Consider the following 18282-nt stretch of genomic DNA (forward strand, 5'->3'; position numbering starts at 1 on the left):
TATCTTTAGTACCATCAGATAAACACTTGATTTTAGTGTAGGGTAGATAGGGACAATATGGTCCCCCTAAGAACGAAACGTCCTAAATCATGTTGAAACACCTATGAATTATGCTACATATTAAAACCTCGCGATTTTAAACTTTATTGATCGATGTAGATTGTATGAATACGTTTTAAAAAAGATTTATGTGGAAAAATTACACTTTTAAAAATATGTTCCATTTCCATCGATCGAAAACACTACAGGGCAAAATGGGCCACCATGCGGGGCATTATGACCATGTTTATTGATTCAATAATTTAAGCATGTTTTCGTAGGGGAATAACGTAACGAGTTCATAAAACGAAAGATTATTCTATTTTGCAACTTTTACTTGTATTCCATTGGACTCCATTCAGTTTGCATGTACAAAAAATAACAATGTGATCAAAGTGATTGGGCTACAATTTTACGTTGCTCAAATCAGGAACAAAGAATATCTGTGCATCGATAGCATTGGTTCCGTTTATCGCCACCCGTAGAGGAACTGGATTGTGTCCCACAGTAGCAACATAAGGTGTCCTGTGGAATATTCTATAATGGTTATTCCTTGCTCAGCACCCTGCGCTCATCTGCCTTCGTCTCCGCATTGCTGAGATTTTGGAATTTTTGGTCTGCACCTGTTGAATAAAGATAATAATTTTTAGTTTACTTGCTGCTCCTATGGAAACAAAGATAGTTACTGGAATCACTGATGTTTTATCGACGTTGAATTGCCTTTCTGGTAGAGTGTTGTATTTCTGCTGTACGTCCTCCAGTAAATCGTAGAATTTCCCAACTGCAACGTGATTGAATCATTTAGTCCTAGCGGCGGATGCTGCTTCTGGTGTCCGAAGTGAGATTTGTGGGTGACACTTTCGAAAACCAGCCAGGGAATCTATTCCGGCTAATTGCTTTTGACTATTGAAAGGGTGAGAAATATGGAGCAGCAAAGGATCTGCACAACGTAGATAACGTTTAAGTGTTTCGCGGGACACACTGCACTAAGGATGCTTGTCACACTGTCGTACTTCTCTTCGCTGCATCGGTGGCCGCGATTCCACATATAACTGTTTCTAACCATGTTTACAAATTTTGACAGCTGTTTTTACAATTATGTTGAAAAAATACCTGGTCATAATGCCCCAAGCAGTTATGCCCATTCCGCCCCGTACATTTACACTCAATAAAAATGAATCGTTCTTTTACATGGAACGGCAAAGCAGCGCAATAAATCAGTGAAAATGTTCAGAAATAATACCAGTACGAATTGATATAAAGAGCAGAGTCATAAATTTCAGCATAGAGCGTACAGAGCTTATTTTATTGACTGTTTTTATATGTTTTTCGTGACAATTAGTCAGTGTGATATTTCTCTCAATATCTTTATACAACAATTGAATCTGAATACGGTTTTCACGGAGATACGGAGATTTCTAACATAATTGTTGGCAAATAAGTGTTATTGGTTCAATAACAAGCCCAAACGAACGGTGGCCCATTTCGCCCGCCTGGTCATATTGCCCCTATCTACCCTATATATCGTCAGTCGGTGGAACTCGAATAATGTCCAAGCAGCATGCGAGGAATGTATATTCGAATATCCTCTCTAGTAATTCCGGCTAGCGTAATGCGGCCACTCTTCCAGAAAGGTCCCAGACCCCGTCGTAGCAGCTGCGTTGTTCGTATTGATTGCTTGTGTTCCTAACAACTCTTGCAAACGGGTAATCTCATCATCCAGGCGTTGCTTATTCGACATCTCTTCCCTACTGATGGGTGTCTCGGCGATAAGAAAAAACGACACAGCCAGTTGCGCTCAGGTGTGATAGCCGAAATCGTAGAACACGTCGGGGTCACAAATAAAGTGCCCGGAATCAAACAGCTAGAGATTAACGGATGGAAGTTAAATGTGTCTTTTAGCTCGTAAATAAATTTAACGTAAATTACTAGCTGCGAAGAGCAAACACTTTTAATAAAATAAACAAAATAAAAACAAATATACAAAATATGGATTTCTAATGGTGTGATTTTTTACGAAGCGTTTCAAATTCCTATTACCCTCTTACCTTTCCCGATACTTTAGAAAACTGAAATACAAACAAGACTGAGCGGGCAATTCCAAATTTTATTGCCAAATTAATCTTCATTCTACGATACAATTATTTCAGGGCGATTTCTTTCAACTCATTAGGCTAGAATGAAAAATTGAGAAATCAATCAATTAAAGAATGCTACGAGAATGAGAACAAAACAGCAAACATAAACAAAATACAATAATCACATCGTTAGTTTTATTTACGGCAAATGATTATGACATGAGAACAGATTGTTGGAACCTAATATGAGTTTGAAGTATCAAAACAACGAATCCAATGACACTAAATTGGATGATCAGTTCCATTCTTCTTTAGGGGCTCTGCTCGAGTGCATTTTGGCCGCACCTACACACGTGAAAGTATTGTTATTACAAGGATTGTGTTTCTTTCGTTCCAATAACAGAAAGAGCTCGAAAACACCCATTGCCCGAAAAAAATGAACAAACAGAAAAGAATTGAAAGCCTTTGCAACAGTTGTAATTGGGACATATTTTTCTTCTCTGCTTAGTATGTTAGTTTTTGTTCACACGATCTGTTACCGAACGTATTATATGTGCTCTGGTTTAGAAATTATTCGATTCGGGGACTAACACACGCATACACTGCGGGGAATCATTTCGCTCATGAAAAATTTTTAAACCACGACTTACCGCTTACTTTCAGGCTCTTGGACTTGGTTGATTTCTTGCGTTGATCCGGATTGCCTACGGACATTTCCCGCCCCGAATCGGTGGCCATTGCTTCATCGGAATCGGTTCCAGCCTGAACCTTTATCACTTTCTTGAGATTCGCGATCTATCAAAGAAAAAATCATGTTTATCAATGCAACAGAACACATAGCTGAGTGCTCACCTCCAATTCGATAATTTCTTTATGTTTCAGTCGTTTCAGCTTTTCGGAATTGGCGCGGTGAATCTGATTCTCCAAACAAGCCAAAATAGTTTCACACGAGTCGCACCATTCCTGCAAAGTACCCACAATTTCACTGACGTCCCCCTTACGAATGTCGCGACCAATTGCATAGTCTACTTCCAGCTGTTTATTCTTCTGGTCCAATTTGCCATGAATTATATCCGCATAAATTGCTTCAATGATCAAATCCTCCAAATCGCGAACATTTTTAATATCCAGTTCAGCCAGGAGTTCCTTGTAAGGAATGCATTTTGTTTTGATGGCCAATGATACGATCGTGAGATGTTGTAGCTTCTTTCTCATTACCGGTGTCAGCTGAATCAACTGACTTTGGTTCTCCAGATATTGCCGGTAAGTCCCATACGCGAACAAATTCAGAGTGTTGTAATAATTGACATTTGGACCGCCTTGGAGCTACGCCAAAGAAGGAAAAACTTAACGTGCAGTAAGAAAAATTATCTTGTTCGTCTCACCTCAGCAATATTAGGCATTTCCAACAGCTCACCGAAAACATATACACCCGATGCTTCCAGGACCTGTTTGATAAGCTCTAGACAGGCTGCGCCCTTGGCACTCTTCGACAGCAGAACATATTGCTCGATTGGGTTCTGCACCGAATAATGTTGTTGAGCGGAGTTTTCAAAATCGAGAGTCAAATCCGGTGTCATTCTGAAGATGTTATGGATAAAAGTTATTTTGTTCAAACTATTCTTTCGATGAGATAAGCGTACTTTTTTCTTCACTTACAAACTTCTGTCTTTTATTATCGAATGGTGTTGTTGTGCTCAAGGTAAGTGAAGTGGAAGGTAGAACGTAATGTCAGAATCGCCGTTCGGACCTAAGTGGTGCGGACTCAATTCACTTCATTTTCAAGCAAATTCAAGCATTTTTTCAAGTGATTTCTTGCAATAAATTCTCATACCACTAGAGATGCCAGATTTACAGATATGTTTGTTAATTCACAGAAATATCTGTAAAATACTTTTAATTTTTGCAAATTGCAAACTTTTTGGATGTAACAATATTGCACAGGTTTATGAAAAATGAGAGGCTCTATTCATCACATTAAATATATTTGACTCACCGTATGACATTTTTCCATAGTTTTAATACATAAAAAGTTTTCATATTTAGTTTATATCAATACACATGACGTTAGACCTATTTTTTGAGTCATTCATTAACACTTTGCCGTCCAGCGTAAACACAGTGGTTACGTGCGCAAAACAGGTCGCACCACAGTGAAGTCGTGAGCATAGTATCACTCAGTAACCGACGACAGTACTTCAGCATCTTTTACATTCTGTTGGTGTTTTGTTTGGTAACAATAACTTGTACACGTCAACGTTTTTTATGATTTCATAAGTACTTTTGCCCTGACATCATTGCAGACGAAAGAGACGATACGTTTCTTCACGATGAATGAAAAATTGCATTCATTTACTACACATACTATACATTTACTATACTACACTTTGAAATTTCATGACAGTGAGGGAACAGAGTCGAGAACCTATGAGAACTATCGATGAGATTGGTAAAACTTATAATTTCTCGATAATGCCAAGAACGGCTGGCGACAAACCAACTAAACCGAATTAGCGCTACCGGCGCCAAGCGAATCATTTTTTAGCAAACGAGTGGTTGCCGTCCGTCGCTAATTTCCTTGAAAATGACTCTCCTAGAGGGGTCTCTTTTGGGCAAACGACAATGAGTTTATTCTCAAAGCCCTAACTGAACATCTTTGAGTAATATTAAGATTGACTACATCCAAGCGATAACGGAGATTGTTTCATCCCAGTTCATTAGCATCCCTTCAACCTCGCACTGTTAGTCTATATCTATCTATATAAATAAAAATGGAAAGCCAAATATGTTCGTAAGCAAAAAACCCGAAGAAGGGATGGCCCGATTTTAGCCTTCTTTATTTTGTTGTATTTGTCTCTTCCCGTGGATCAATATAGTGGAGAGCAAAATCGGAAAATTTTCGGAAAACTCTGAAGGAATGTCGGAAAATTTGGAAAATTGAATTCCCATATGACCGAAAATTACATCATGATGAGCGTTGTTCGACCATTCGATATTTGCGCTGGCGAAGTTGATCTTCATTCGAAAGTGGAAATGGATTTTCAGGCAAAACAACGCATTCATATATCTTCTATCCATCTATCTATATAAATAAAAAGGGTAAAAATGGAAGACCAAATGTGTTGCTAATCACAAGATCCGATGAAGGAAAGGTCCCTTTTGAGCCATTTTCATTTTGTTGTATTTGTTGTATTCTGCCCGTAGAACAATGTTATGGTGAGAAAAAGTTCAGAAATTCGTTCTAAAGAATTCATATCAAAACCAAGGCGCCTAGAAGTATATCCTAAGGTGGACCAACTTGCTAAAACCACTGTTCAGCCATCTTGAAAGTCTACTGTGTTTTGTTTGTAAACAAAACAGAATACGCTTGTGCCCAAACTCGCTCGTGATCAGTCTGTCTCTTTCACAAATCAAGCAAATATTTCCCCTTCTGCTTTCTTCCGTACAGTTTTCATATACCGCTCTCCTAACTAACTTAGTTACGAAATGGCCTCACCTTAGAATATACTTGTAGGCGCCTTGATCAAAAAAATAATTTTGCGTTCTCAATGGGAAAATGATTTTTTGGACCACCGGTTAACTTTGAAAAATCATATCTCCAAAACGAAAAAAAAATCGCATCTCTGAAATCGGGATATGTTATGTAAAACAGCATTATCATTCAAGAAAAATACAAAAAATATAGCGCCCTCTAGTCCAAAATCATGAATACAATAAAAAAAAAACCAATGCAATCGATAATTACGAAAATAAAATCCATTTTTTTGCAAGTTCAATATTTTTTAGTAAAAAGCTAGCTCATTGGCTTTATTTAGATATGTCGATAATCTAAACCGGCTCAGTGGTTCTGAAGTTATGATTTTTTGAAAAAAGCCAGTTTTAGGAAAGAGAGCGGAAAAAATATTTTTCGGACCACCCTAAAATGGAAATGATCACCCTAACGAAAAAATCCAAAAATACGGGTCTAATGTTTTGCGATAAAGAACAAAACTACCACTTTTCATCGAAATCTGAGAACCACTATATCGGTTTGGCATGGTATGGCTGTATATATGCAAAATATACATATACAAAATATACAATAATATACAAAAGACAATCTTACGTGCATCGCGATGTACAAAATATCAATGAATCTATGAAGATTAACGTTAAAAGACATTTCTACAGATCCGCACACTTTTACAGACATTTCCACATTTTTAACAGACTTTCACATATTTTTACAGACTTTTTTCAAAAATCATCTGGCAACTCTTCGTTCCACTTTTGATTGAGGGTTTTCAATTCGGAGGAGTAAACATTTACGTGACTGTGACTTCGTATTTATGTGATTATGATTTCGTGTGTTTTTATTTCGTTCGGAGAAAAATTATATCAGGGAAAGTGCACATTAAAAATAAAAATTAAATGCTCAGTGAAAAGCTGGCCGAATACGAGTGAAAATGTTCGCGTTAGTTTTTATCGGAAACGTATTTACAGGCGCGCTGGGTCGATTTTTGCGGAGGCGACAAAATAGTTTCGAATAAGGGTTCCCGTATCTGTGGAGTAAGTACGATGTTTCAATTATTGAAAACCAAAAGTGTAGCAAACCTTTCAAAAACTTTTACAGATTACAAATATATCGTTACATTTCGACCGAAAAAGAAACCTCGTGAGAAACCGTAATGCCTTCTCCACAATTAAGCCGTTAGTTGACTCAGAAGATTACGTCCATCATCAACACGAAGCGCAGATTGCTTTACCGTTATATTCATCACCAGGACTAGCGGATCATAATAAGGCGGATTTCATTCGGTCAGCTTCACTAGCAAAGCTGTTTCCACCGACGTTAAAAAAACGTCTCCAAAACATTTCATTTGCTATGAATGTACGTATCGAAATTCGCCAATGTCGAATTTTGCTCCCACATTAAAATCTTGGAGTGAACTAAGCGTTATTCGTAAGTTGTTTATATTCTGTCATACCTTGCAATATAAGATACTTTTTCAGAGATGCAATGGACAATTAAAAAATTGACGGAAAAATGTAGTTCGTTCATTTTATAAGTTTAATTATTTTTGCTTTTGATAACAATACCTTTTTCATAGTGTTGATTATCATAAGAAAAATAACACTCCTGATCATTGGATCTTTTTTGACATTTCAATTGGATCTTTTTTGACAGCCGTTTTGATTCAGTCCGCACTACCTAGGTTCGGACGTATTCCGTAAGTTTGAACTTATTTACATAGATGGTATAGATGGTATGTTACGCCTGAATATTATTTTTTCAGGAGTCTCCATACAAAAATGTCTTATATTCCAAAAACTATAAAAAAAGAAAGTTATTATTTTAATAAGATCAAAATCTTTGTCGAATACACTATATCGTTATCTTGACTTTAAACAAAATTAGGATTAGATATAAGATGATTATTTCAAAGCAAGCATAAAAAAGTTGTTGTTATATTTTTCTGTAAAAAATCAAGAATTTTTTTTTATTTTTTTTTGAATATTTCAAGTATGCAAAGTGGCTTAAAAGACTCATATCCCAAAAGCGATTACTGCTATGCAAGATGGTGCTGCTAACGGCCAGTTGAGTTGGCATGAAATTCGTCTATTCGCCATGAACATGAATATCTCGCAGTAAAAATCAATGTACTATTAAAATGTTTCCTAACATGATAATGCAAATAAAGATGATTCCCAATTTGTTCTGGTGGGAAGTGCGATCTGGGAAACGAGCGTGTAATATCTCTTAAACATGGCAGATGTTACGATCGCGCTTTAAGAGATGGCTGTTCCGGATAGACCGAAAGAAATACGCGATACGTACATTAAACTACAAATTAAAATATGTGCGGGACTTTAAAACATGTGTTGTTGCAACTAATATAACACACTGACTGACTTGAATGACATACCGGCTGACGTACAGCTTCCGTTATAGAAGCGTCGACGTGATGACAGCTGAACTGCCATCAGTGAGCCTTTTATGGGAGCAAGGTTTCCACGTTCCCAACAGCAGACAGTTGATAAACCAACGCGATGCCTAATAAATCAACCATGTGTCATAATCTGAATATCAGAAATATGATTCATGTATTTGTTTCGAATGTACTTGCTCAAATTCACCAACACCATTTTATTATTGATGTGATCAGCAATCATTTTATTTAAATACAAAATTGTAACAGCGGAATTAAATTTGCATTTCAAGGTTAAATATAATAATAAAAAAGTTCTATTTAAACGCTGCTTTGGCACATTCCATGACACCATTTGGTTTCGTATCATTTTATATCTCGCATTTAACATGGAAATTGATGTTTCAATCGATTCGAGAATTTAATTAGTAGTTTCTTCCAGCTAACATTGTAAACTAAATGAAGAGATGAGATTGTATGATTTGAATTCACTTCCTAAATTCTGCTATACAATCGGTCGACAGTTTCAACAGCGAGCTTTCGGAGCGGCTCTCGAGAATATCATCCGAATTGTTACTACCACAGAAAATTCGGAACAAATGAAAGATCTGCCGAGAGCCTTCTCATTTCAAATATAAAAAAAACAAGATCGATCAGATCAGCAATCGGTGACGGGCGAATGCGGCGTAGTTGGTCGATGCCGTCTTTTAATCCAAGATCCGACAACAGACTACAAATTTTTGGTTGGTATCGGTGCATGTTTATCACGCCAGAAACTGAAACCAACTCCAGGAATGAATTTTCTGCCGCCAACGATACCCGCATCGCTACTTACGGTATCGAAGTTTGTAATCAACTTTTGGTCTACGCATTTTTCCATGCCGATTCGTACTAGCTGACGTGGCAACCCAATAAAACGCTACGGTCTGATGGTGGATTAGTGAGCTAAGTGTCTAGTCGATAAAATTTCATTCTATTTATATAAAAATCTCGTGTCACAATGTTTGAAAGATATGATTGTATGATTTGAATTCACTGTCAACCGATTGTATAGCAGAAATTAGGAAAAAATATTCTTCGATCAATAAAAATTTCGAAAATTCGTCTTTATTTATCGTGTATTTAGCCGCTTGATGAATATGCTTCTCCCGTGCCAAATGAACTCGACAATTCAATATTAAGATTAACGAGATCAAGCTTGTTTCCACTGGAGAGAAGTCTGTAATACAAATGGTCGAATCGTATTACAATTGGTTGCTAAGCAACGTTTTGTTTATAAACAGAACCAATAGACTTTCAAGATGAACTCCGCCTGCGAATGACGGATCTCTAAGAAGAATGGTTGTAATCTGGGTGATGCGGATATAATTAAATTGGTTATTAAAAAGAATCCAAAAGAAATCTGAAAAGAGATCCAATAATCAGGAGCATTAGGAGCATAAACATTGAATAATCTACCAAACATTGTTCAAAATTGAGTTATAAATTTAAGCTTCCCCCAATATGATTGTGAAGACATACCATGTGAAGATATCTGAAAAAATCACCTGGCATCCCTGCTTAGCACTGAATTTCAAGGGGAATACTTTTTATAGCACGTAGTAATCGGTATAAGCAACTAGTCCCTTTTAGTCGCGAGAAGCACAACTAGTGATCCCCGATTTTTGAAATTAATCGTTCATCAGCTAATCGAATAGTTTTCAGCAGTTTGTTATTCGATACGATTAATCGGCCCAAATAATCGATTAATCGATTAATCGCCAAACTGAGGGAAATAATTAGTTGATTAGCATTTCTCATTTGCTAGAAAGCCATATGGAATCAAAAAAGTGTTCATTCCGCCTGAAAATCAATTATTATCTTTTACTCACCCCTAAAGTCGTAAACGAAGTTCAATTTACGTTGGCGGCATTGAGCTTTGTTTACGAACTTAGGGGAGTGTCAAAGATAATGATTTGTTTTCAGGATAAAACTGCCGAGGCGGTACGTTTTTTTCTCTCTGAGTTTGGATCGATTAATCGACGTAAATTATTCGTTCGCTTCGATTATTGGTAATGCAGTATTCGTTCGATTAATAATCGATTTCTGTAGGAAGTATTCGATTAATCGATTAATCGAACGATTATCGGGGATCACTAAGCACAACCAAGATGGTAGAGTTATGATTTATTCAAGGAATGCTTTGATCGTGGTACCACCACTGGGGCATAATTTGCAGCTTTGCTTTTTGTGCTGGTTCATAACGGCAATCAACCGTGCCGGCAAAACTGTAGTCAATGTTTAGTGTTGTTTGGATACCATCTATGTAAATAAGTTCAAACTTACGGAATACGTCCGAACCTAGGTAGTGCGGACTGAATCAAAACGGCTGTCAAAAAAGATCCAATTGAAATGTCAAAAAAGATGTGGGAGCAAAATTCGACATTGGCGAATTTCGATACGTACATTAAAATCTTGGAGTGAACTAAGCCTTATTCGTAAGTTGTTTATATTCTGTCATACCTTGCAATATAAGATACTCTTTCAGAGATGCAATGGACAATTAAAAAATTGACGGAAAAATGTAGTTCGTTCATTTTATAAGTTTAATTATTTTTGCTTTTGATAACAATACCTTTTTCATAGTGTTGATTATCATAAGAAAAATAACACTCCTGATCATTGGATCTTTTTTGACATTTCAATTGGATCTTTTTTGACAGCCGTTTTGATTCAGTCCGCACTACCTAGGTTCGGACGTATTCCGTAAGTTTGAACTTATTTACATAGATGGTATCCAAACAACACTAAACATTGACTACAGTTTTGCCGGCACGGTTGATTGCCGTTATGAACCAGCACAAAAAGCAAAGCTGCAAATTATGCCCCAGTGGTGGTACCACGATCAAAGCATTCCTTGAATAAATCATAACTCTACCATCTTGGTTGTGCTTAGTGATCCCCGATAATCGTTCGATTAATCGATTAATCGAATACTTCCTACAGAAATCGATTATTAATCGAACGAATACTGCATTACCAATAATCGAAGCGAACGAATAATTTACGTCGATTAATCGATCCAAACTCAGAGAGAAAAAAACGTACCGCCTCGGCAGTTTTATCCTGAAAACAAATCATTATCTTTGACACTCCCCTAAGTTCGTAAACAAAGCTCAATGCCGCCAACGTAAATTGAACTTCGTTTACGACTTTAGGGGTGAGTAAAAGATAATAATTGATTTTCAGGCGGAATGAACACTTTTTTGATTCCATATGGCTTTCTAGCAAATGAGAAATGCTAATCAACTAATTATTTCCCTCAGTTTGGCGATTAATCGATTAATCGATTATTTGGGCCGATTAATCGTATCGAATAACAAACTGCTGAAAACTATTCGATTAGCTGATGAACGATTAATTTCAAAAATCGGGGATCACTAGTTGTGCTTCTCGCGACTAAAAGGGACTAGTTGCTTATACCGATTACTACGTGCTATAAAAAGTATTCCCCTTGAAATTCAGTGCTAAGCAGGGATGCCAGGTGATTTTTTCAGATATCTTCACATGGTATGTCTTCACAATCATATTGGGGGAAGCTTAAATTTATAACTCAATTTTGAACAATGTTTGGTAGATTATTCAATGTTTATGCTCCTAATGCTCCTGATTATTGGATCTCTTTTCAGATTTCTTTTGGATTCTTTTTAATAACCAATTTAATTATATCCGCATCACCCAGATTACAACCATTCTCCTTAGAGATCCGTCATTCGCAGGCGGAGTTCATCTTGAAAGTCTATTGGTTCTGTTTATAAACAAAACGTTGCTTAGCAACCAATTGTAATACGATTCGACCATTTGTATTACAGACTTCTCTCCAGTGGAAACAAGCTTGATCTCGTTAATCTTAATATTGAATTGTCGAGTTCATTTGGCACGGGAGAAGCATATTCATCAAGCGGCTAAATACACGATAAATAAAGACGAATTTTCGAAATTTTTATTGATCGAAGAATATTTTTTCCTAATTTCTGCTATACAATCGGTTGACAGTGAATTCAAATCATACAATCATATCTTTCAAACATTGTGACACGAGATTTTTATATAAATAGAATGAAATTTTATCGACTAGACACTTAGCTCACTAATCCACCATCAGACCGTAGCGTTTTATTGGGTTGCCACGTCAGCTAGTACGAATCGGCATGGAAAAATGCGTAGACCAAAAGTTGATTACAAACTTCGATACCGTAAGTAGCGATGCGGGTATCGTTGGCGGCAGAAAATTCATTCCTGGAGTTGGTTTCAGTTTCTGGCGTGATAAACATGCACCGATACCAACCAAAAATTTGTAGTCTGTTGTCGGATCTTGGATTAAAAGACGGCATCAACCAACTACGCCGCATTCGCCCGTCACCGATTGCTGATCTGATCGATCTTGTTTTTTTATATTTGAAATGAGAAGGCTCTCGGCAGTTCTTTCATTTGTTCCGAATTTTCTGTGGTAGTAACAATTCGGATGATATTCTCGAGAGCCGCTCCGAAAGCTCGCTGTTGAAACTGTCGACCGATTGTATAGCAGAATTTAGGAAGTGAATTCAAATCATACAATCTCATCTCTTCATTTAGTTTACAATGTTAGCTGGAAGAAACTACTAATTAAATTCTCGAATCGATTGAAACATCAATTTCCATGTTAAATGCGAGATATAAAATGATACGAAACCAAATGGTGTCATGGAATGTGCCAAAGCAGCGTTTAAATAGAACTTTTTTATTATTATATTTAACCTTGAAATGCAAATTTAATTCCGCTGTTACAATTTTGTATTTAAATAAAATGATTGCTGATCACATCAATAATAAAATGGTGTTGGTGAATTTGAGCAAGTACATTCGAAACAAATACATGAATCATATTTCTGATATTCAGATTATGACACATGGTTGATTTATTAGGCATCGCGTTGGTTTATCAACTGTCTGCTGTTGGGAACGTGGAAACCTTGCTCCCATAAAAGGCTCACTGATGGCAGTTCAGCTGTCATCACGTCGACGCTTCTATAACGGAAGCTGTGCGTCAGCCGGTATGTCATTCAAGTCAGTCAGTGTGTTATATTAGTTGCAACAACACATGTTTTAAAGTCCCGCACATATTTTAATTTGTAGTTTAATGTACGTATCGCGTATTTCTTTCGGTCTATCCGGAACAGCCACCTCTTAAAGCGCGATCGTAACATCTGCCATGTTTAAGAGATATTACACGCTCGTTTTCCAGATCGCACTTCCCACCAGAATAAATTGGGATTCATCTTTATTTGCATTATCATGTTAGGAAACATTTTAATAGTACATTGATTTTTACTGCGAGATATTCATGTTCATAGCAAATAGACGAATTTCATGCCAACTCAACTGGCCGTTAGCAGCACCATCTTGCATAGCAGTAATCGCTTTTGGGATATGAGTCTTTTAAGCCACTTTGCATACTTGAAATATTCAAAAAAAAAATTAAAAAAAATTCTTGATTTTTTACAGAAAAATATAACAACAACTTTTTTATGCTTGCTTTGAAATAATCATCTTATATCTAATCCTAATTTTGTTTAAAGTCAAGATAACGATGTAGTGTATTCGACAAAGATTTTGATCTTATTAAAATAATAACTTTCTTTTTTTATAGTTTTTGGAATATAAGACATTTTTGTATGGAGACTCCAGAAAAAATAATATTCACGCGTAACATTTGTGTGTATGAATTCTCGCGTTTGACATTTTCTTGATGTTCGCGATGGAACGATAGAAAGATAGAAAGTTGACATCTTCGATGAATGTTCATATTTGAATAACAATAACTTATCATCAGCATCGCGAAATGTCATGTTATGAACTTCCATCGTTCTTTGACCAGATTATTTTCAATAACCACATCGACCATAAAATTGCCAGGGACTTTACGGACCCATACAGTGAGGATGTTATATTGCTCTATCTTACGACCAATTCTTGGAAATGCTTCAATTGTATGGGCACCAAACGATGTAACGTGTAATCTAAGAATCGAGAGAGTTCAAAAAAGGTTCATACGTATGGCCTTGCGAAATATATCATGGCGCGATCCTTTGAACCTTCCAGCGTATCCAGAGAGATGTCAACTGCTTGGTCTTGAAACGCTCGAATGGAGGCGCAAGATACAACTGGTTACTTTTGTTTGTAAACTGCTAGTCAGTGAAGTTGATAGCCCTCATCTTCTGTCGCTGCTGAGCTTTCGCGCGTCAGGCAAGATGCTGAAACAACGGTCCCTGATGCAACCGAGCTTTCATCGTACTCGGTACGGATACAACCAACCCATTAGCTTGTGTTGATTTCATTCATTTGTTTACATTCTTCGAATCCGCGTTTGATTTTGACACATCCACAAATGAATTTCTGAGTAGAATTATAAGATTAAACTTTAATTGAGTGATGGAATATGAAGTTCATTAAGACAATTTATTTCAAAGAAATTCAATGTAAACAATAAACAAAGTTGCTTAAATGACCCATGTCTTTACACCCACAACGTTTCATAACTATCTGAGATTGTGCTGCTAGCTCCTAAGATGAGTTGGCATGAAATTCGTCAATATCAACCTCACCACTTCTGAACAGAGTTAAAGCTTTCCTCGCTTGTAATGTCATGCATGAAAATAAAACCCATTTTACCACGATAATAGGCAGTTGTACTTATGTGATATCGTCTTTGTTCAGTACTGTTCTGTTCATTCAATAAAAATAGTGCTCGGCGCAAAATTGCCTTTTTAAAAATGCTGCAGGGTCGGCATACGCTCTCTTATTTGCAATGGAGAAAACGTCACGTTTGACTATGTTGTCTTACAACCCACTTGCTTAGCATACTTTTACCTCTAATCTGTGTTGCAACGATTGCATCTCCGGTTAAGAAAAGTGTATCAAGTCGTGTATCAAGTGTATCAAGACGGTGCAAGTGAGGCTTGAAGCGGTGAAAATTCACGCAATTTTATTACGTTTGTTATTTTCCCGACGGTGAATTATTGGAAATAGAGAATTGAAACGCGCTAATTTCGTGAGTCTTACACGTTCACCTCCACGAACAGACACAGATAATATGCTTCATTATGTTATACCCTAATTTGCAACTCTACGTGCTTGTAATGCATATTTTCTTGACTTTAAAGTTAATTCCAACCGTAACCGCGAAATCAGATGTAATTGAATAATTCAATGCTTCGCTTATTATACAATAATTATTCATCATAATTCAGCTGCCGTTTAGAGAGCGATTACCACAGAATCTCAAACGCTATCACCACTCTCCTTATTTTGAAAACAATCCACTCTCACGCTCTTCGCCAACCACCGCTCTTCTTGCTAAATTACTGAATATACAACCTCACCTGTACTAAGCGTTTTATTCACCTCGGTTGCAACTAATTATATAGCATCAACTGTCGGCATAATGTAAGACGCCTTTTATGGCACCATCTATCTAGTGTCAAATGTGGCATAAACAACGTCAAATGTGAAATAAACAAAAAGTCCCGGCGTGCTTAATTTCAGAGTGAATTGTGCGATATATTATATTTACTATAACTGGTAGTAAATAGACGTAATTGGATGTTTTTTTCTCGTGAATCAAAATTCTACACTTTGTTGAAACAGTATAACTTAAACTAAAACGATCCAGAGTACGCGGTCAGCTAGATTCTAAGAAAATGTCTGGCATTTTATTTGAAGATATTTTCAATGTCAAAGATATGGACCCGGAGGGAAAAAAATTCGATCGTGCGAGCAGATTGCACTGTGAATCTGAATCGTTCAAAATGGACCTAATACTGGATATAAACTCCTGGTTATATCCGATGGAGCTGGGGGACAAATTCCGACTGGTGCTGGCGACAACTCTACACGAGGATGGAACACCTGGTATGATTCTAACGCTTTCCATATTTTTAGGTTTTTTTAAAATTTATTTTCTTCCAGCAAGTATGGAGTATAATGCTGCCGAAATTGAGGGATCACGCGCGGATAGTTTCGAGTATGTTATGTTCGGGAAAGTATACCGAATCGAGGGTGACGATGCGCAGTCGGAATCTGCCAACCGATTATCGGCTTACGTTTCCTTCGGTGGTTTGCTAATGCGACTACAAGGTGACGCAAATAATCTGCACGGATTCGAAGTGGACCAGCACATGTATCTTCTGATGAAAAAACTAGCGTTCTGATTTTTTCTATTGAGTATAGCATTAAGGAAAATTTCATGAATAAAAAATATCGTTTTGAAGTTGGTCTTTCATGTTTTTATGCGTTGATATATTCCTATGGATTATCTCTCTGAGATGCTGAACACCTTATACAGCAGCCATATGTTGAGAAGTAGATTACCGAATATTAAAACTATGATGGTTACAACTGCAGAGACGCTGGAAGTAAACGAAGTATAAAATGTTCTGTCTTCCAGATTCCAGAATGATAATGAAGATGAATTTACCATATGCATGTAACCGGTTGCAAAGGATTGCGTTGAAAATTTGAATCCATAATTTCTGCGTGACGCTCTAATGAGTATACAAAAATGAAAACATTCAAAATTCGGTGAGCCAATTTTCACAGGTTGCTTTGACCACGTTGACCAAAATCAACGTGTTAACGCGATAACGGGGTCTTCACCACGGACGAGACGATGTTCCACTAAACATGAACTCACCGAGGACCCCGATACCCGCCACCAGGTGGCACTGATTTATGGACGAATAAAAATTGATCGATCGAAAAAACCGAAGCCTGAGGAAGGAAATGGCCGGGGCTAAGGTGAATGCCCAGAAACACAAAAAGAAGGTTTCTACGTAGGATCAAGTCTTTTGGATACATACAGTGAATCGCAAAATTGAGTATACACCAGGTGCTGGTTTATTATTTTTGAGTTTTTCGGGGTTGAAAATTGAATAATTAAATGCAACTTATATTCATCGTAAAATCGATCTATTTCACTCTAATGCTGTGATAAGAAAAAAATAAAATGGTCACATTTCTACTTCATGTTTCAAATATATTTCAAACAAAAAATGTGCAATTAAGACGTGGCAAAATTGAGTGTACAGTTCAAGTTTTTCTTAAAAAAAATCAGTTCAGAAATGTTAACAGATAACAAAAATCATCAATCCCCTAGTATTTGGTATGGCCTCCCTTTGCCGTCCAGCATTTCCTGCAAGCGCCAAAGCGAGATTTCTGTTCACTGAACTCCTTAAGTCTGTTTACAAATGCCTTAGCAAACTGTAGTGGTTACCTTCGAGATGAAATGCTTCTCACGATCAACACGACCTCTCACATTGTTCCTGTATGCTACTCTCTGCGCTGACAGGTCTTCCAATGATGCCGGCTACTTCGGTAGTCAATTTAGGAATGTTTGTTTGAGGGTTCTTTCGAAATGCTCGCACAACTACCGGTTCATCACCAGACAGGATCCGTTTGTGTCCTCTACCTGGGAGATTTTCCATAGTTCCATCGTGTTTCCACTCGTTTATGGTTTTCTTTACTGTAGAGTAGGTTCTTTCGACAGCAACCGTTATTTCCCGCAATGTATTTCCTCAACAAGCCTGACTTGTTATCATTGTTTGTGTAACAATATCTATTTTCTTTACTTGCCATTTTTATAATAACTAATAACCAACACTGCCCAAGCAGTGATTGGGAGCTGATTGCTCATTGAGGAAACAATATGATAATTTTCAATTAACTTGCTTACAAGGTTTGTTTGTCTGGAGAAATTTAGGGTGTACACTCAATTTTGCAATGCCTCGAATTGAGATTTTTTCGTCTTTTAGGGTTAACGGGTGTATAGTTTAATATGTTAAATGAATACTGTATCAAATGCGTGAGTAATTAAATTTAATCAATAAAATTAAAAATTTATAAATGTATTAAAAATATTTTGTACCAAATGTAAGAAATCGAAAGAATTAGGGAATTCAATTTTAATTTAGTAAAACGATCGAGAGAAAGACAGAAGGAAAACATGATTCGATAAGAGCGAACCGTGTGTACGATCCTAAGATAACAATCTTACCTATCGGTAGCGGGTGTAATAAAACCCAATGCAATAGAATAACGGAAAGGAAAGGGACCAAATAGATCGTACACATTTTTCAACGTGCTAAGTTCGTTGCCCTTAGAATGCAGTTATGAGTCAAAGATAAGCTCTAACCAGGTTGCATGTGGTGAATCACAGATAAGCGATAGGTAAAGGACTTATA

The 18282-nt window shown here is 36.9% G+C and overlaps 2 protein-coding genes across 4 annotated transcripts; one reads left to right on the plus strand and one right to left on the minus strand.

Moving 5' to 3' along the window:
* Window positions 1–1964: 1964 nt before the first annotated feature.
* Window positions 1965–3865, minus strand: LOC129767367 (COP9 signalosome complex subunit 7). 3 transcript variants are annotated; one of them, XM_055768158.1, is made up of 5 exons: window positions 3761–3865; window positions 3503–3698; window positions 2970–3443; window positions 2768–2912; window positions 1965–2213 (listed from the first exon to the last, which is right to left on the minus strand). In XM_055768158.1, the coding sequence occupies exons 2-5, from the start codon at window positions 3695–3697 to the stop codon at window positions 2209–2211; spliced, it is 819 nt and encodes a 272-aa protein (XP_055624133.1). In that variant the 5' UTR covers window position 3698; window positions 3761–3865; the 3' UTR covers window positions 1965–2208. The 3 variants fall into 3 exon arrangements, with proteins under 3 accessions (XP_055624133.1, XP_055624130.1, XP_055624131.1); XM_055768155.1 differs by lacking the exon at window positions 1965–2213 and adding an exon at window positions 2291–2462; XM_055768156.1 differs by lacking the exon at window positions 1965–2213 and adding an exon at window positions 2291–2462 and having other exon boundaries at window positions 3777–3863.
* Window positions 3866–15529: 11664 nt separating this feature from the next.
* On the plus strand, window positions 15530–16313 carry LOC129769474 (DNA-directed RNA polymerases I, II, and III subunit RPABC3). The gene is made up of 2 exons (XM_055771771.1): window positions 15530–15955; window positions 16013–16313. Exons 1-2 carry the CDS (start codon window positions 15745–15747, stop codon window positions 16252–16254), a joined length of 453 nt encoding a protein of 150 aa, XP_055627746.1. The 5' UTR covers window positions 15530–15744; the 3' UTR covers window positions 16255–16313.
* Window positions 16314–18282: the final 1969 nt, after the last annotated feature.

This window comes from Toxorhynchites rutilus, chromosome 2 (genome assembly GCF_029784135.1).
Source record: "Toxorhynchites rutilus septentrionalis strain SRP chromosome 2, ASM2978413v1, whole genome shotgun sequence".
NCBI classification, from domain to species: Eukaryota; Metazoa; Arthropoda; class Insecta; order Diptera; family Culicidae; genus Toxorhynchites; species Toxorhynchites rutilus.

Bases quoted from the DNA above. Each gene is read 5' to 3' on its own strand.
- LOC129767367 (XM_055768155.1), bottom strand. From the start codon at position 3,697: ATGACACCGGATTTGACTCTCGATTTTGAAAACTCCGCTCAACAACAT. The intron at 2,913-2,969 runs GTGAGCACTCAG...TTTCTTTGATAG, and splicing joins AAGAAATTATCGAATTGGAG to ATCGCGAATCTCAAGAAAGT. The intron at 2,463-2,767 runs GTAAGTCGTGGT...TCACGTGTGTAG, and splicing joins CAAGAGCCTGAAAGTAAGCG to GTGCGGCCAAAATGCACTCG.
- LOC129769474 (XM_055771771.1), top strand. From the start codon at position 15,745: ATGTCTGGCATTTTATTTGAAGATATTTTCAATGTCAAAGATATGGAC. The intron at 15,956-16,012 runs GTATGATTCTAA...ATTTTCTTCCAG, and splicing joins ACACGAGGATGGAACACCTG to CAAGTATGGAGTATAATGCT.